This window comes from Coloeus monedula (assembly GCF_965178545.1).
Source record: "Coloeus monedula genome assembly, chromosome: 15".
NCBI classification, from domain to species: domain Eukaryota; kingdom Metazoa; phylum Chordata; class Aves; order Passeriformes; family Corvidae; genus Coloeus; species Coloeus monedula.
This window is the reverse complement of record NC_138795.1, coordinates 17,085,844-17,105,039: the sequence shown is the minus strand read 5'-3', so window position 1 is coordinate 17,105,039 and position 19,196 is coordinate 17,085,844. Positions and strand designations below refer to the sequence as shown.

The 19,196-nt window shown below is 55.6% G+C and overlaps 2 protein-coding genes across 11 annotated transcripts in view; both read right to left on the bottom strand.

The window, feature by feature from the left end:
* Nucleotides 1-19,196, bottom strand: part of LOC309578480 (protocadherin gamma-C5-like) — a gene marked incomplete at its 5' end in the record, with an annotated part of 214,695 nt that overhangs the window by 10,548 nt on the left and 184,951 nt on the right. For 8 of the 10 annotated variants that reach the window (XM_082291158.1, XM_082291156.1, XM_082291161.1 and 5 more), the window contains one exon: nucleotides 8,804-8,862. In XM_082291158.1, the coding sequence (XP_082147284.1) occupies nucleotides 8,804-8,862 (59 nt within the window). Of the gene's footprint in view, nucleotides 1-8,803; nucleotides 8,863-13,898; nucleotides 16,371-16,585; nucleotides 19,052-19,196 lie in introns of those variants that run through there. The other 2 variants (XM_082291157.1, XM_082291153.1) reach the window with 2 other exon arrangements.
* On the bottom strand, nucleotides 10,783-13,311 carry LOC309578651 (protocadherin gamma-C5-like; the record flags this gene model as incomplete). Its single annotated transcript, XM_082291415.1, has 1 exon — nucleotides 10,783-13,311. One exon carries the CDS (start codon nucleotides 13,309-13,311, stop codon nucleotides 10,783-10,785), a length of 2,529 nt encoding a protein of 842 aa, XP_082147541.1.

Below are 19,196 nucleotides of genomic sequence, written 5' to 3'. Positions count from 1 at the left end.
CCCCTGCCCGGGGTGGGCACACCCAGAACCCCCCCTTGCCACTGCTCCCCACTCGTGCACAGCCTTGGAGGCTGCTGCAGAGAGCCTGCCCGGAATGGGAGGGCTGATTCCTATGGAAATACTCCAAGGACTTGCTGGTTTTAATACAAATGCTGTTGATTCAATAGGGTGTTTTTCTAAAAACCCATCCCCCATAGGACAGATTTTTTTTTTTTTCCTCTCTCTGTTCAGTTCTACTCTACACTTCAAAGCTCAGAAAAGAGCTGGCTTTCATTTTCAGGAACGCTTCCAGCGTAGCTAGAACTGGAGAGAAAGGAATCAAAGCCACATTTGAGACAACCCCAGGGGTGCAGCGCCTTAAGGGGCTCAGGGCGTGGTGGACACGGAGCACAGGACAGGGGCTGGGCCAGGAGAGGCAGGTACAGCCCCCGCACGACCTGGAGATGCCTTCAGTAAACCTGGCTACATGGAATTCATGGAACAACCAGACAAAAGGCTTTCCTGGCAGCCCTGCACTGCATCCATCTGCATCCCAACACCGCCCCATTACCGAGAGCTCCCACAGGCACCCACACCAGGGGGGCACTCGGGTGCTTTGCTCATCAGCTATTTTGCAGCACCCTCAGCCATCAGGTCCCTTTTTATCTTCCACTTCCAGCACGAAATTATTCCACTTCGAGCACAGAATTATTCATTTCCTTGCGGGGTTGCCATGGAGCTCGTCACTATGGCAGCCAAAGGCCTCGCAAACATTTATTTGCACAACCGCCCGATGGATTCCTGAAAAATTGTTTTCCTTGCTCTGCAGCTGGAAACACGAGTCACAGCAGCGCCACAACAAACTGGGAAAGTTTATTCGTGCCAGAGCAGTGCTGTCAGAGCCCCGGGGGATGGAGAGGGCAGCTCAGTGCCCCGAGGACGAGACCTCGGCACTCTGAGGCACCGGGCAGGGCTGTGGGCAGTGCTTGGGCTGGGGATTTTCCCGGGATATCCTCAGCATCCTCTCTCCTCTCTTATTTGGGGCTTTCTGGCTCCTATGGCAGTGCCCCCTCCCAGCCCGTGGTCCCCGCTGCTCCCAGGCTCTCCCACTCCGGGCCAGGGGATGTGACTGGGATTTCCTTCTCCTCCCGGCCTCTTCCCCTTTCACTCCCATTTACACCCCAGCCCCGGATGCTGCTCCCACTTTCCCTGGGGCAGCATCCTGCTCTCCCCTCCCCACCCAGCTCCCAGAGCCAGGGGTATCTTCAATCCCATTCCTCCAGCCCCCTTCCCGAGCAGTCCCTGCTCGCCGCAGGCTGCCGCCCTGCCTAAGCCCCGCTGCGCTGCTCTTCCCTCCCTCCCAGCTTCCTCCCCATCCCCCCCGCTGCCTCCCACACACGGCTCCAGCCGGAGGCAGCAGCAGCAGTAAAATCTCAGCCTGAACATTCCCAGGCTGGCAAAGTGACAAGTGAGAGGGAGCAGATCCGTGCCCGCCGGTGCTGAGCCTCCGCTGTGCTCGAGGCGTGCGGGGACACGGCCCCGCGCCTGGGGACACAGCCCGGGGCGAGCATCCCTCTGTCCCACTTCCCACGACCACGTCCCGCAGCCCACCGCCCTCCCCCAGCCTCCGAAAAAGTGGGATCAGCTCCAAAATTGCCACAATTTCCTGTCCTTCTGCCTTCCCTGACAGAGGATGCTGCCAGCCCTTCCCCCACGTTCCCTCGGCTCCGCACATTCCCGGCCACTTCTGTAACGCAATTACAAGGCCTGGAGGGAGCGTGGATGAAGCCCAGCTTTAAGATCATGACTTTGCAAAGATGGAATTGGAAGTGTGAGTGGGGGGAAGATTTCCAGCCTCCTAAAGCACCGGAGAGCTTTTACTTCCAGCCCATGGAGCTGCTGGGATGCTGCTCTGCTGGATGAAGGCAGAACAAAAGCCCACAAAGTCTCTAAAAGTGGGGCCAGGGCAGTGTCCCCTCTCCCTGGAACTCTTCTAACCCTCCTGAAGGAGACAGAGCCGAGAGCAGGAATTATTTCCCCCGGGCCGTCCTGCCACCACCTGTGTCCCAGACATGCCAGGAAGGATATTTTGAGAAATTCTTTGGAAAGGTTGCTGTGCCTATTTTTCAGATCCATCTCCGCAGCCGGCCATGGCGCGTGCTCAGCTGCGCAGGAAGCAGATGGAGAGAGAAAAATTAAACTAATACGTGTAGCACCTGTTAAATTACCTAAAATAGCATTTCCATACATAAAACTGGTGATGAAACTCCTGATATTCATTCTGGGGGCTGTCCACAATGAGAAACACATCCCATCGCTGGGGTATTTCCTTTTCTCCACAAAAGACTTTTCGGCTTTTGTCCCACTTGGCAGGATCTGGAGGGTTCAGACTTCAAGGGCCATGACGAATGCAGATAAAGGGATTATTGGCCCAGAATGGTCCATAAGGGAAGGAAATACTCAGTTAAAAAGGCCTACGTGATGTAGAAAGAAGCCCAAATACTGAATCTGCTGAGATTTGGGATGTTAATAGACAAAAGGGTGGAGCCTGCCAGCAGGAGTGCTCCAGGTGGCACAGGGGACCAGCTCTGTGGTCTCCTGACTATGGAAGGGGAGGTGGGGTGGGACCAGGACACATCTCTATTAAACCTTCAGCTTCCAATCCCAAGATCAGATCAGCTCTGCAAGAGGAGGGGAAGGGAGAGCAGTTATCCAGGGACAAGTCCTGCTCCCAGCATCCAAACAGCTCCTGCCTGTCCTAGCACCCCAAATCCACTCCAAAACTGCACCACAAGGCTGCAGCCCATGCTCAGAGCAAAGCCAGACTCTGGGCAGCCTCACAGTCCTTTTAAAGCAATGTTTTCTCTGCAGGTTTTGACTGGAAATCCCAGTAATAAAATCACAGAATTGTTTGATTGGAGAAGTCCTTTGAGATCATTGAATCCAACCATTAACCCAGCACTGACAATTCCAGCACAAACCCAAGCCCCACGTGCCACATCTGCACAACTTTTAAATCCCTTCGGGGATAGAGACTCCACCACTGCCCTGGGCAGTCTGATCCAACCCCTGACCACCCTTTCTCTGAAGAAATTTCCCCTAATATCCAATCTAAACCTCCCCTGGCACAACTTGAAGCCTTTTCCTCCTCCTGTCCCTGTTCCCTGCAGAGCCCGACCCCCCCGGCTGCCCCCTCCTGTCAGGGACTTGTGCAGAGCCACAAGGTCCCCCCTGAGCCTCCTTTGCTCCAGCCTGAGCCCCTTTCCCAGCTCCCTCAGCTGCTCCTGGGGCTCCAGCCCCTTCCCAGCTCCCTCAGCCACTCCTGGGGCTCCAGCCCCTTCCCAGCTCCGTTCCCTTCCCTGGACACACTCCAGCCCCTCCAAGCCATGAGGCTCTGAGTTGTCTTCAATCTTTTCAGTTTCACAACCCACTGGGTCAAACCTGACAGATAAAACAGTCTGGCCTTTCCTGGGCTTCTGTGGTTCCCTCCAAGGTGTTTGCTGAGCAAAAGCCACACAAACAGGCTGGGGACTGGCGTGGGCTTCATCACTGTTCATGAACAACCATCCCAAATACTCAACAAAAAGGCAACTTCTCTCCCAGGCTAGCCAAGACCTGGCAGAAGTTGGTGATTTGAGTTCTACAGCCCCAGAGGACTTGGCAGGGGGAAACCCCTTCAGAGCAGAGCTGCTTCTGCACTCAGAGATTCACAGCCCACCTTAAAGCACAGCAGCTCTCCGTCTTAGGAGAACACTGTCACTTAGATTATGGCTGCTCCTTCAAAGCCATGACCTCAAATAGATTTCCAGAGGCTGCCATGGTTTTTTCAGGCTGCAGGGCTCCACTCACACCTTCCCCAGGCCTTGGGGTGGCAGCTGAGAGCAGCTCCACACTCCCCATGCTGCAGGAGTTGTGGAGGAACCACTACCTACTCAGTACTGAACAGGCAAACAAACACAACCCAGCCAGAAGAAGCAGGAATTTTAGCCCAGAGACTGTTACAACTTTATAATTCACCTGCAAAACATGTGCAACCACACCCGGCACAGCAAATGCCACCGCTGCCTTAACCCTGGGGTGCACTTGGGAGGGAAACATGAGGATTGTAATGATTTCCTAAACTTCCCAAGCGGCACTTCCCTCTGCTGCTCCTTTTGCTCCTGTCAGTGGGCAGCCTGTCCGGCAGCGCTGCCTGGCACGTGCCCATTCCCACGTTTGCCATGAATGAGCAGAAGGCAAATCCATCAGCGTTTATCTGCACAGCCCCACCGGCGCCCTGCGCGTGTGCTTTGGAGCGCTTGCTCCTGGATCCACTACAACACCACACGAACTCACAGCGTAAATTCCTGGGCTTTTCCAATGCCCACAGACACCCCTGTGGCCCCCGAGGATGCAAATGTTTATTTTTAGGAAGGATGTGGGCAAAGCCCGCAGCTGTGGCCAGTTGTCCTTCTGCTGGGCATCCGCCCCCACGCTGTGTAAGCCCAGGAATGTCCGTGTTTCCCTCTCTCCACTCCTCTGGCCCCAGCTGCTCTGGGATGCCCCCCCCCAGACACACATATGGGGTCAGTGTCCTGCTACACTGTCGTGCACCCCAAAAACAGACCACAACCCCCCCTTGGCTGTACCTGCAAGCTTTGAGCCACGAGAACACCCCTGAGAGCTCAAAGGACTACTCTTTATTCCTCTCCCCAGCCCCCAGCACGCACAGGCAGCCTGTTGACAGCCCTGCAAGCCCAACTCTTGGAGTTCTTGAGTGAAAACAAAACAAAGAATGAAAAAAAAAAAACCAACCCTCTTTTCCTTCCTGGCTCTCTCCTGCTGCAGCATCTCTGCTGCCAGCCCCAAGCCCCTCATGCTTTGGGTGGGGGGATGATGGCTGGGGTCAGACAGGGCAGCTGGGGTGCTGTTTGATAAACAAGTGCAGGGAAGTGAACATCACTATTGGCTGTGCTCAGCCTGGGAGGGGAAGCCTGGCTAGCAACAGCTTTGGGAAGCCTTAACAAAGGGGGATTCAGGATTGGAGAAAACCAATGGAAGGGGGGTGTGAAATGGCAACTCTGCATCTTCTCTACACGCTTTGCTCCTCCCTCCCCTGGAGTTGCTATGGATTCTCACACTGCTTCCCACCTCCTTGTGAGTCCCCTGCCGCTGTCTCTGGGGTGTCTCCTGCCTGGGATCTCCTCCCAGCCTGTCCACACAGCCCAAAACTGTCCTCACTCCTGCCACGAGATGCCCAGGACATACTGGCTCTTCCCAGCTGGCCTGTCTCACCCTCCCACACCCACCTGTGAGCAGCACAGAGCCCTCCCCATCCTCCAGGAAGGAAATCCTGACTTCAGCCCGGTGTTTTCCTGTACAAGTCATCGCACAGACACCAAAACAAAGAGCAGCCAGGGTCAGGCAGCACCATGAACATGCAGGGGACAACAACGAAAACCAACCAAAACAACAAGATGGGTCCTTTGAAGCAGCCGCAGTCCCTGCATTCTTCTCCCTTACACCACCAGCCTCCTCCCACAGGGAAACCCCACACTGATGATCCCACAGGGATGTCCTGCAATGCTGCTGGACCATTCATTTACTCCACTTTGGCCAATTCATCACTGTAATCTCCGCTAGAGCCACTGATCTGATTTGTCTGGGAATGGCATCTGCTGCTTGGAATCACTCTGGATTCATTTACATTTGCCCAGCGACAGCACGGGTGTTCATTTTTTTAAGAAAAACAAAACACAAACATCATTAAATTAATCATCCTATCCTCCTATTTCTCCCAAACAAGATTAATTCTGAATTGTTTTGCTCAGGTCTGCCTCGCTACCACATTTTCAGAGCATATTGTCTGAGCTCTTATCTCCTGAGCATGTGCACCAGAGCTCTCCCGTGTTTCAGAACAAAGAGCAGATTCCCTTTGTTGTCCCGGAGCAGCAGCGATGTACGAGATCAAGAGCTTGTCCCTGCCTCACCGAGCTTCCCCTGTTCTGCCTGGTCCCAGGTGCCCAGAGACATGTGGGATTTGTTGTGATGGGCAGGGCTATGCAGAGAAAAGACAGGATTGTTTCTTCCCCAGCTCCCATGGAGACAACAAGGGAGAAACCCCAACATGGGTTTGAGCTTGTTTCTGGCTTAGGGTCAGTGCCAGGCTCCATCCAAACCTCTGGCCTAAGCTGCCACATCTTTATTGTTATTAAATTTGGGTCAAATCAAGTTAAGAGCACATCCTGTTTTCTGATTCTCAGCTCCAAGGTGGCTGTGCTCCCCAAGCACCAAGCAGAGCCCTGCAGTTCAGAGAGCTCGTGCTGCTACAGAGCTTCACCTGTCAGCACGAGCCACATCTGTACAGGGTTCAGCATCGCAGGGAGAACAGCGAGCCAGGCTCAGGCAGCTGCACTTGCCCCCTCTTTAATACCTGTACTACCAAGCAGGGCCTGGGAATTCACACACCAGGCATCAAAACGCCGGGAATAGCACAGGAACAGCACAATGGGGAGTGGGCTGCTTTCCAGGATCTGCCTGCTTGATCACCAGGGAGATGTCAGGGCTGGGCACTGAACACATGAGAGCACTTTCTATTTCCATCCTTTAATACTGTCACACAGGTCTGGAATAAGAACATCCCCCTTCATTTAACTTCAAACAGCATGAAAGAAACAGAGGGGGAAAAAAATCTTCAAGAGCCGTTTTGTTGCAAATGTGGACACAGGCAAGTGGGGAAAACCAGCAGGAATTAAAATCCACTGAGCTTTTCCAGTTATTTCAGCAGCAGCCTGTGCTCGGGCAAAGTCTCTTTCCAAAGCCAAGGTTCAGCCCATGCTGTGGGACCCCTGTCACAACAGGCACTGACATGGGGCTCTGAGCAACCTGATCCAGGGGAAGGTGACCCTACCCATGGCAGGGGGTGGAAAAAGCTGAGCTTTAAGGTCCTTTCCAACCCAAACCATTCTGTGATTCAAGAGCAGCTGTTCCAGGGACTGTCCTGGGCACCCAGGTCACAGCTCCTCAGCAGTGACACCGCGGCTCATGCCCCAGAACTATCACGTCACACCACTTCAGCTCCCCACAAACAGCCTGAGGCTGCCTTTCCTCTTGCCCTCTCTCTTCCCACGCCACGAGTTGCTGCTGTCTCCTAGGCACTGGGAAGGGGATGGAGCTTGTGAAGAGACCCAGGCAGAGGCTGGGAGCTGGGCTGAGTGTCACTGTCCCATGACCTGAGAAAAGTCCCTGTCACTGAGCTAAGGGGGCCTGGACTGCATCAGCTCTGTGCCTTGAAGAGCCCCAGCATGATGCTACAAGAGACAGCAGCAGAGCTTGCTCTGATGGGGCTCATTTACTGCCTTCTCACAGCAAAACAATTACAGCAGCTGTGGTGCATTTCTGCATTAACAGGGCCTTGTTAATTGTCATTGGAACTAGAGCGGAAATGCTTAGGAAGATGTTCCTTGATTAAAACGTTGTCAGTGATGGGGAATTCAACAAACCTCTGAGAAAACTAATCCACCTAAAGCTTTGTTTTAAAGTCCAAGGGCAGTTTCTACTATGAACACTTTTATCTAATTACATCAAACCCTCACTCCATTTTAGCTTTATCAGCTGGAAGAGCCTCATAGCAAAGTTTAATCACTTCAACAAGTTGGCTATAGCAATCTCTTAATTTTCTGATAAGATGAATTACAGAGCCAGACCCAGGGAAAGAGTAAGGCACAAGCAGCTGCTGCAGATGTTTAACTGCAAGCTCTGACACCAAAATCCAGCACCCAGTACTGCCATGTCACCATTTTAACCTCCATAGTGGGCACCAGGAATGACAGAGCACAGACCCTGACCCAGCCAGATGAGGAAGCACATCACCCAAATTTACTCCTGATTGCTCCAAGAGTGTAATCCTCAGGTATTCCCCAAAAGCTATAATCTTTTCACATATAAATATCCTGGAGCCAATCTCGGCACACACAATAACCTCTGGTTGGGGTATTCACAGAGAAAGGTGGAATTCAGTTCTCTCTTTCAAGGGAGTTCACCCTCTGAAGGGGATCCCTGTCCCTGCTCATGAGCCACGAGGGAAGATGGGAGAGGCAAAGAACAACATTTTGTTGTCAGTGGTCTCTCAGTGTGGACCAAGACAAGCAAACCTTGGTGGGCCAAAGGCAAGAGAGCGCCAGTCAAGAGCAGGGTACTCGCTTGGGAGGTCTCTGCCCTGCTGCTGGGGCTTCTTTTCTGACCTCACACACACCTCACAGAGAGGTGGTGGAACCTCCCTCACTGGGGATATTCCAGAACTGTCTGGACACAATCCTGTGCTGTGTGCTCTGGGATGACCCTGCTGAGTAGGGAGGTGGAACCAGGTGAAGCTCTGTGGTGCCCTCCCTCCTGAGCCATTCTGTGGTTCTGTGAACACACCTCAGCAGCACAGAGCTCAAGGCTCCACCACTGGCAAAGGGAGTGATTTCCAGTGGCCTCCACGAAGGGAGCAAAATTTAGATTTTTGACTCAGGAAGGAATTTACTCAAATGCCCAAAATCTGCTTCAGCAAAGAAGCCTTTCTCTGTGAAACCCATTGTCCAGTCCTTTGACCATCTCACACCTTCACCTGGAGTTCCTTCCAGTTCCTGAGGTGCAGACACCAAAGCCAGACACACCAGTGCCAAGAGCAGCTGTCACACCCCCACCAAACACAGCTGCCACAGGAGCAGCCCTATTTCTGACATCAACGACAGCAACACCCGTCCTCAGAGCTGCCACTCATGGACTTCCCAGCACTGAAAGTGGCACACAAAGAAAAGAAACCTTCATCCCACAGATAAATGAAGAAAGAGCCACTTACCCACTTGTTCCAGGTCTCTGGGTCTGAGAGAAGCGCCAATCTGTGTTAGGCTGAGCTTGCTGCAAAGAAAAAGAAGAGTTTTAATACCTCCGTTCTTGCCTTTGGAAATGAAAGCGAACTGATCCTGGATTATTTCAGTCTGGAGTATCAGCATGTTCTGTCCAAGTGAAGCAAATCAATTAGAACAAAGAGAAAGCTCCCCCTCCCCCTTTCTGGAGTATTTCTGAAGCAGCATGAATACCAAAAAGCATGACAAAAACTGTTCAGAGAATAATCTTCCAAAGCAGCTCAGGAAACCAGGCTGTGAAAGAAATGAAGCATGAAATAAACTGATAAGGGCATGAATCCAGCAGGAGCAGTGGTACCACAATAATGAGCTTGGAGGGGGAAGGGGGGTGTGAGGGGGTGGCAGAGTTAATTGATACTGAGAAAGATGCTTTTAATACTCTAAGGTAAAATGGTAACAGACCTTCCTAATCTCTCCTTCTGCGGTCCTTAAAAAGGCCTGCCTGAGGTCTTGTTTGCAGGCATTGTGTTTGAATGACTTTTCCTAGATGCTGTGGCCTTGCAGCACTACAATATTTCTGTCCACAGACAGAAGAATAAACTTCCGACAGCAAGAGGAAAAAGCATTATTTGTTTAGGAGACACAATAACCTTCAGACACAGCAGCACACTTTGTAACCTCATTAAGAAGCCCCCGTATCGCTCTCTGCCCGTGTTATTTTACCACCAGACAATGAACATTTTGTAAATAAGGAAGGACATGGAGCAAGCTTGTATTTTCCTGTTTGAATCACGCCTTTGTGGGAAGCACTAAATAGCACAAACTGTTTCTGTTGGGAAAACGCACTCTTCCGAAAATCATAATCATCTTAATTAACTGCAGGGTGATGACATACTACCTGGAAAGGACAACACTTCCCTCAGCTATTTTAGGAATGAGCAACTCACAGTCCATACATAGTGGAACACCAGTTTTATAGGATTATTCTGCTTGTACATGCAAGTACCAAGGAAAAGTGAAGACGAGTAGAGCTGACCTAGATTCTTATTTAGTAGATGTGCTCTCACTAATTTCTCTGCAGCTTTGATGATACTCATGAAAGAAGATATTAGAATAAATTACTCCCCTAAAATAGATGCCCCACTGGTCCCCATGCTGCATGCAAATGAAGCTGTTTAAAGACTTGCCCTCCAGATTTCAGAGACGCATTTTTGCACACGCTGACACACAATACTGCACTAGATAAGCCCTTCCCAATATTTTGAATAGCCCTTCCATATTCTGAATTCCTGTTGTAATTACCATTTTCAAATTTAGGGCAGGCATTTGTGACACTAAATTGCTTTACTTTTTATAGCCCAAAGTTATAAAAGCTCCAGCTAAACACAGTCACCTACATCTATACTTAGGCAGCTGAGTACAAACAGCTCAAGTTTTCAAAGCTTGCCACTCCTCAGCCTCTGCAAGCCCAAGGGCACGTAAGGTCACCAGGATCTTTGTGAATAATGTCACTGCTGACATTTCAGTATTTTAGTGCTCAATACTGAATTCAGCTCCTTGCTCAAGCTGGAAAATGATCCCTTGCTGAGGCACAGTCAGTAATTAATAACACCTGGAGCTTAAGAAATGAGAAATTTCTACAGTGCACCTCTAAAACTGAGCAAAAGAAACACAGGCAGACTTTCCTTCCAGATAACCTCCCCCGCACCACAGTTCATATGCCATGGAGGAAAAAGGGGTTAAACAGAACCAAGAAGTTAAACCCCCAATCAATCTGTTCCCAACCGCGCTAAGAATCACTTTAAAAAGAAACAAGTACGAGCGGGGCCAAGGGGAAACTCTCCACTGCTACAAACACGGAGTCTTTGATCCTATAGTGCTGCTCAGCCCCTTCCCCCACCTCCACCAAGCCGAGCCAAAACTTTCACCTGCCAGGAGGTGACAGTGACACATGTTCCCTGAGGCCACCGTCTTAGAAGGAAGGACAGACAGGGAACAGCCAGCTGGCCTGGATATGACAAACTGTTGCACTCAGCAGAGAGGACAGTGAGAAACAGCCATCTCTTACCCCATCGCAGGGACTCGCTAAGGTGCTGGTCACCTGCTCATAGGCAGCCACGGTCTCCGCAGTGCTAGAATGGCTGAAGGGCTTTACAAAGAGGAAATCGCTCTGGTCAGACATGGGCGAGAAACAAGAGGTGTAATTCTGTGCCTGGGAGGTCAAGCCCGCTCCCCCCACATCCAGGTACTTGATGAAGCCATCTGGCTTCATCTGCCCTCGGAAATGGGAGGCGGGCTTGCGGCCAGTCCCTCGGCAGCAACCCGTGAAGGTCCAGCTGGCACTGCCAGCTTTGAGACACCGGGCAGCCACCAGCCCAAACATCACGCAGGACACGAGGGAGATGGACACCAAGGAGATGATGAGGTAAAGTGTTAGGTTGGTATCCTCGGGAGAAGACTGGGGGAGGTCCAAGGACTTGGAGAAGTCCTGCATGCTGTTTTCCTCTGGAGAAATGACTATTACCACAGAGGCCGAGAGGGACGGGGTGCCATTGTCCCTCACTTCGACCACCAGCCTGTGGGAATCTTCTGACTCCCTGAGAGCCTGTGCAACCCTTATCTCTCCAGAGCGGCGTTCCACTTGGAAAGGCAAAGCCTCAGCAGACTCCTGCAGCTGGTAGGACAGCCAGGCATTATGGCCACTGTCAGCATCAACTGCTACAATTTTGGTAACCAGATAGCCAGGCTCTGCCAAGGCTGGGATGGCTTGGTGGAAGGCAGAGCCCTTGGGGACAGACGGGTAGACAATGTTGGGAGCATTGTCATTCTCATCCAGGACAAACACATGGACCACAGCAGTGCTACTCAGAGCAGGAGACCCAGCATCCTTCACCTCCACAGGCACCTGGAACACCTTGTCCTGCTCGTAATCCAGAGCTCGCACGGTGTAGATGGTGCCATTGTCCTGGTCTATTCGGAAGTAGGTTGAGATGGGTACATCCTGCATCCCGTTGTCCAGGATGGAGTAAGACAGCTTGGCATTGCTACCCTCATCAGGATCTGATGCTGACACTGAAAAGACAGAAGTTCCAGGGAGGGAGTTTTCCTGAACGTGAGCTGTATCAAAAGGGCTGGAGAAATTCGGTGCGTTATCATTCACGTCAGCAATGCGGAGATAAAAGGTTTTTTGTGTGGCCCTCTGGGGGGACCCTGAATCCACAGCCCTCACCGTGATGTTGTATCCACTGGCCTTCTCCCGATCAAGGGGACCACTGGTGACCAGAGAGAAATGCTCTTTAAAAGACGACACTAGTTTAAATGGGAGCTCTTTTGCTATCTGTAGACGGACCTGCCCATTGTCACCAGAATCGCTGTCCTTCACGCCAATGAGGGCGATCACAGTGCCTGGGGCTGCATCCTCCTGCACTGGGCTGGAGACAGAGGTCAGCACAATCTCTGGGCTATTATCATTGATATCAATTAATTCCACTCGCAGGTGACAGTGGCCTTCCATGGCTGGAGATCCCTTGTCCCTGGCTCGAACCGCAATCTCGTAAGCACTGGATTCCTCATAATCCAGCGGGGCTTTGGTTCTGATCTCCCCTGTCCGAGCATCTAAGGAGAACAGCTTGGTGAATTTACCAGGTGCATTATTGCTAGTTTTGAAAGAATATTCCACATCCCCGTTGGGACCTTCATCCAAGTCGGTGACATTCAGCTTGGTGACCAGAGTGCCCACTGGCACATTCTCCTCCAGAAGTACCTTGGCTATGGGTGGATCACAGACAGGAGGGTTGTCATTTGCATCCAGGACATGGATGGTAACCTTGGCAGTGCCAGACTTCACAGGATTCCCTCCATCCAGGGCTGTCAGTGTTAGATGATGAACAGGCACTTTCTCTCTATCCAGTGCTTTTTCAAGCACGATCTCGGGCATTTTAACACCATCTCCTCTCACGTTGATGCTCAGGGCAAAATGCTTGCTGGGGCTGAGCTCGTAGGTGGAGATGGAGTTGGAGCCCATATCCGGGTCTTCTGCTACCTCCAAGGGCAGCCGAGTCCCAGGGTTGGCTACCTCAGTGATCTCCAGCACCACCTCCGGCTTGGGGAACTGGGGCGCGTTGTCATTCACGTCGAGGACGTCCACCTCAACACGGTGGAGCTGGAGGGGATTCTCCATGACGAGCTGGAGGTGCAGAGAGCACGTGGGGCTCTGTCCACACAGTACCTCCCGGTCCAGCCTGCTGTCCAGGAGCAGCACACCTGCCGCCAGGTCCACCTGGAAGTGCCGCTGCCCACCCTCGCTCACCAGGCGCAGGTTGCGGGCAGCCAGGCTCCGCACCTCCACCCCTAAGTCCTTGGCCAGGTCGCCCACAGAGAAGCCCGGCTCGCGATCCTCGGGCACGGAGTAGTGGAGCTGGGCGCAGCTGGGAGCCGGCAGGCAGGAGAGGGCTGCGAGCAGCAGCGGGAGCTGCCATGGCAAACTCTGTCCCGCGAGCATCCCGTGCCGGGTGTGCGAGCGGAGCAGCGCGGAGAGGAGCGGCGGCGGCTCCGCGCAGCCTCCCCCGCCTCCCCGCCCCCGCAGCCGGAACCCCCGCGCCCCAGGGGGGTCCGAGCGGGTTGTGCAGGGAGGAAGCCGCCGCCGGAGCCGGACAGGGAGGGATGGAGGAGGCGGGGGAGGGGACGAGCGCAGCCCGGCCGGCTGAACCGCTTCTCGATACGCAAAGACACACAAAGTCAACGAGCGGAGGGGATGGACCGAGTGACAGTTTTACGTCTCTCCACAGCCCCCTCCTCCTCCTCCTCCTCCTCCTTTTTCTCTCCCTCCTCCTCCCCTTCTCCATCTCACCGCCTTCCCCAAAATACGCACGGCGTAGCCCCCCCTCCCTTCCCCCGCTGCCGCCACTCCGCCCCCGCAGCGCCGGGAGGGCGCCGGGGACTCCCGGCAGCGGGAACCCCGCTCCGCCCCGCCCGGCTGCTGGCACCGGGCACCGGCGGACACCCCCTCCCCAAAGCCGGTCAGGTCGGTGCCGAGCCCCGCGAACACCGGGGCTGTGTTCAGGCTGGAGACCACACTCCCGAGCTCACCTCGCTGCACAGGGTGGGATCCGCGGAGGGTTTCACAAACATGAACTCGCTGATATCCGACACTGGCGAAAAGCAGGAGCGGTAACGAGGGGCGGGGGGTGCCGTTGCTGTCACCTGCACGCCCATCACAGTGTCCCCTTGCTTAGGCTCATAGTGCAAGTGCCCAAAGATGTGGCTGGGAGGAGGCTGAAGCGTGTTCACGCTCTCCACGCAGCAGCCCTGGCTGGCAGGTGCAGAGCCCCGCCGGAGGCACCGAATGCCCAGCGCTGCCAGTCCCACCAGCGAGACGGCGGAGATGAGCACTAGGGACACAATCAGGTAAAGCGTAATAGTGGGCAAGCCCCCACCATCAGCAGCCCGAGCCTCGGAGCCCTGCAGGGCCTCCGGACCCTTCTCCTCCACCAGCACCACCAGTGTGACGGCTGTGGAGAGTGGGGGCTCCCCGGCATCCCGGACCACCACCAGCAGTTCGTGCGCAGAGGCGTCCGTCTCCTGCAGAGCCCGCATGATCCGGACCTCCCCAGAACGCAGGGACACGCTGAAAAGCCCCAGGTCTGTGGCTTCCACGAGGTGGTAGGATAGCCAAGCATTGCGCCCCGAGTCCGCATCTATTGCCACCACCTTGGTGATGAGGGCAGGAGGGACAATGGAGGGGGAAATTCGGAACTGAGTAGCAGAGTCCTCCCCAGCCCTGGGGAAATGCACCCGTGGGGCATTGTCGTTCTGGTCCACTACAAAAACATGAACCAGTGTTCTGTTCCTCAGGGCCGGGGAGCCACCATCAGAGACCTCCACATGGAACTGGAGATAGGTGGTTTGCTCATAGTCAAAAGGGAATTTGGCAGTGACCTGCCCATTCGTGGGATGTATCGAGAGGTAGCGAGTAGGATCCAGGCCTGGATCTGTCCCACCAGCTCGCAGGATGGAGTAGGACAGGCGGGAATTCTGCTCCGAGTCAGGGTCGGCAGCAGAGACTGTAACCAGCACGCTGCCCACTGGGTTGTTTTCTGCCACCAGCACTTCATAGGACGCTTGCTCAAACTGGGGAGCGTTGTCATTGACATCTATCAGGGTGATTGGCAAGATGGTGTGGCGGGAGAGTGGGGGATGGCCCAGGTCCGAGGCAGAGACGGTGACATTGTAGTAGGCAACGTGCTCCCGGTCCAAACGGGTGCTGGTGAGCAGCGAGTACTGGTGCTCGTAGTCCTTACGCAGCTGGAAGGGAAGATCTGGAGACACGTGACACAGGACCTTGCCCTGCTCGCCAGAGTCCCTGTCTCTGACGTGTATCACGGCCACCACTGTGCCCGGCAGCGCGTCCTCGCTCAGGGTGCTTGAGAAGGAGGTAAGAATGACCTCGGGGGCGTTGTCATTGACATCAGTGATTTCCACCACCACACTGCAGTGCTCCTCCATCGTGGGTGACCCCATGTCCTTGGCCTCCACTTCAATCTCATACACTGTCGCCTCCTCAAAGTCCAGGTTGCCCTGGACACGAATCTCCCCAGTTTGCTCATCGATGGCAAAGATCTGGCGTAAGGCAGCTGAGTTGTGGCTACTGAGGGAGTAGCGGATGTCTCCGTTGGGTCCTTCGTCCACATCGGTGGCATTTAACTTCACCACGAGGGTGCCCAGCGGCGAGTTCTCCACCAAGCGTGCTCCGTATGATGGTCTGTCAAAGACCGGGTGGTTGTCATTGGCATCCAGAACCTGAATAGTGATGCGGATCTTGCTGGACTGTGGGGGAGAGCCCCCGTCTTCAGCAGTCAGGACCAGGTAGTGGAAAGCTCTGAATTCCCGGTCCAGGGCCCGCTCCAGCACCAGCTCAGGGAACTTCCCACCATCAGTGCGGGCCTTCACGTTGAGGTTGAAGTTGTCATTGGCACTCAGGTGATAGGTCTGCAAGGTGTTGGTGCCCACGTCAGGGTCCTGGGCTGGCTGGATGGGGAAGCGGGCACCCAGAGACGCCAGCTCGTAGATGCGCAAGGAAACCTCATCACTGGGGAACTCCGGGGGGTTGTCATTGATATCCAAGATCTCCACCTCAATACGGTAAAACTCCACTGGGTTCTCGATGGCAAGTTTCAAGTGGAGGAAGCAGCGTGGGTTCTGCCCGCAGAGCTGCTCCCGGTCTATCCGCTCGCTGACCATAATAACACCAGTGTTCACATTGACGGAGAAATACTGGGAATCCGAATCAGACAGTACCTGCAGATTAGCTGCCGCCAGTTTTGCCACATCGGTGCCCAGGTCCTTCGCAATATTGCCCACAAAAGCACCCCGTGTGAGCTCCTCCGGGATGCTGTACCGGATCTGAGCAGACGAGCTGTGCAAGAACAAACAGAAGGAGAAGACACGCGGCAGCCCCAGGGACCGGCGCGCCTGCCCTGCCCTCGGCATCCTTGCCGGGTGGCCGGCCGGGGAGCGATGCCCTGGGCGCCGGGGGCCGCGCTCAGCGCTCGCCGCTCCCATTCATTGTTTGGGGCGGACGCGGCTCGACGGGGCGGGGGGAGCGCGCCGCGCAGCCGCCGCTCCATTGGGCCCCGCCGCTCCAATCGCCGCGCGCCTTCCCCAGGACAGCAACACCGGCGCCAATCACGGCCCGCGCGCCGCCGCCGCGAACCTGCGCGGCCGCTCCGCGCCCCCCGAACGCCCGGCACCGCCGGACCCCGCCCCGGGCCGCTCACCTGGCCGCGGTCCCGCAGCGTGCCGGCGGCGGACAGGAAAGCGCCGCTTTCCCTCGGCAGGGTGGCGGGGGTTGGGCAGGGCCGCAGGAAGGTGAAGTCGGTGCGCTCGGAGCCCGGGGAGAAGCAGGTGCTGTAGTGCTGGGATGGGGAGTCGGTGGGTCGCAGCGTGACCTCCATGTACTTAAGGGTGCCGTCGGAGCTGAGCTGGAGCTTGGGGCTGGAGTGCTTGCAGAAGTCCCGGGAGGGCGACTCGCTGAGCCAGCAGCAGCAGTAGGGTGAGACGGCAGCCCGGCCCTTGCGCCGGAGGCACCGGGCGGCCAGGAGGGTGACAGTGGCCAGTGCCACCGTGCTAACGGCTGCCAGCGCGATGATCAGGTAGAAGGTCAGGTCTGGCTTCTCCGTGGCACCAGCCAGGAAATCCTGAGGCTTGAAGCTCTCCTCCAGGGCTGCCTCCTCCAGGGCCACAGTGATGGTGGCAGTGGTGGAGAGCGGAGGGTCACCGTTGTCCATCACCTGGACAACGAGCTGCTGCACTGCCATATCGCTGTCCTGGAAGGCACGCGCCGTCCGCACCTCCCCGGTGTACAGCGACACGTGGAACAAGGAGGGGTCTGTGGACTGCGGCAAGAGTCGGTATGAGAGCCAGGCATTGTGCCCAGCATCCGCATCCACTGCTGTCACCTTGGCCACCAGGTAGCCCGGTGGGGCAGACAGCGGGACCCTCTGGGGTTCCGGCACGTCGCTGTCACTGGCAGGGTGCAGGATGGTGGGGGGATGGTCATTCTGGTCCAGCACAAAGATGTAGACGGTAACATTGGCATAGAGGGGGGGGGACCCCGAGTCCCTCACGACCACAGACACCGGCAGGACCTGCAGCACCTCAAAGTCAAAGGTGCGCTGAGCGTAGAGATTGCCATTGTCAGGGTTGATGTGGACAAAGGAAGAGATGGGGGCATCCTGCACTTGGCCACTCTCTATGGAGTAAACAAGCCGGGAATTAACCCCGTAGTCAGGATCTGAGGCAGAGACGGTGCACAGCAGGGAGCCAGGCGGGTTGTTCTCCTGGAGAAAGGCATCGTAGGAGGGCTGCAAGAAGCGTGGGGGGTTGTCATTCACATCAGATATATTGAGGAGCAGCGTGAGTGTGGTGGTGAGGGCAGGAGAACCACCATCCTGAGCGATCAGCTCCACTGCGTACTGTGAGGTAGACTCTCGGTCCAGGCTCTTCTGGGTGACCAGGGAGAAGTGGTTCTGAAGGGACCTGATGGCAAAAGGCACATCGGGGGAGATGTCCAGGCTCACATCCCCATTGGCCCCTGAGTCTCGGTCCCGTACATTGAAGAGCCCCACGACAGTCTCTGGTGGGGTGTCTTCAGGCACCGGATTCAACAGGGAGGTGAGCAGCACCTCCGGGGGGTTGTCATTGGCATCCTCCACTTGCACCTGCAGCACACAATTGCCCTCCATCTCTGGGACCCCTCCATCGTGGGCTCGCACATAGATCTCATAGAAACGCGATTCCTCAAAGTCCAGGGCCCCATTCACCCGGACCTCGCCAGTGCGGGGATCCAGGGCAAAGAGCCTCCGCACGGAGTCGGAGGTGTGAACCCCGAAGGAGTACTGTGTCTCCCCATTGGGGCCCTCATCGGGGTCAGACGCGTTGACCCGGAGGAGCACAGCCCCCACAGGTGTGTTTTCCGGGACTTTCACCTTGTATGTGGTGTGGTCAAAGGTGGGTGCGTTGTCATTGACATCTAGGACCTGGACCGTTATCTGCGCCGTGCCCGAGCGAGCTGGGCTTCCCCCATCCACGGCCGTCAGCACCAGCTGCACTTCTGGCTGCTCTTCCCGGTCCAGGGCACGCTCCAGCACCAGCTCCGGGAAGAGTTTGCCATCCGGCTGCTGCTTGACATCCAGGGAGAAGTGGGAGTTCGGGCTCAGCCGGTAGGAGCTCACAGCATTAGTGCCCACGTCGGGGTCCTGCGCGCTCTCCAGGGGGAAGCGCGCAGCCACCGTGGCAGACTCGGCGATGCGCAGGGTGCGGTGAGCAGTGGGGAAGCTCGGGGAGTTGTCGTTCAGGTCCAGGATCTCCACTTCCAGGCGGAAGAGCTGCAGGGGGTTCTCTGTCACCACCTGCACCGACAGCACGCAGCTGGCAGCTGCTCCGCACAGACGCTCGCGGTCCAGCCGCTGGCTCACCACCAGCGTGCCGCTGTCCAGGTGCACGGCGAAGTAGCGCAAGCTCTCCTCTGAGCCCAGGCGCAGCCTGCGACCTGGCAGCTCCTCCACCTTCAAGCCCAGGTCCCGGGCCACGTTCCCCACCACGGTTCCCAACTCTGACTCCTCAACCACCGAGTAGTGGATCTGCCCGGAGACCCAGCCCCAGCCGCAGAGCAAAACCAAACTCAGTACTTGCCATTTCCAGGCGGGTCGCTGGAGGCTGACACTCTCCATGTCCGTGCGCATCCGGCCCAGGACACAGCAGGCACTGAGGAACTGCGAATAAATCCCTGGGTCTCTCTTCCACGGCTTAGAAAACAGCTCCGGGGCTCCGGCAGGCTGCGGCTCCAACTGTCAGCCTCCAAGCAGAGGGGGTGGGCTGGGGGAGGGG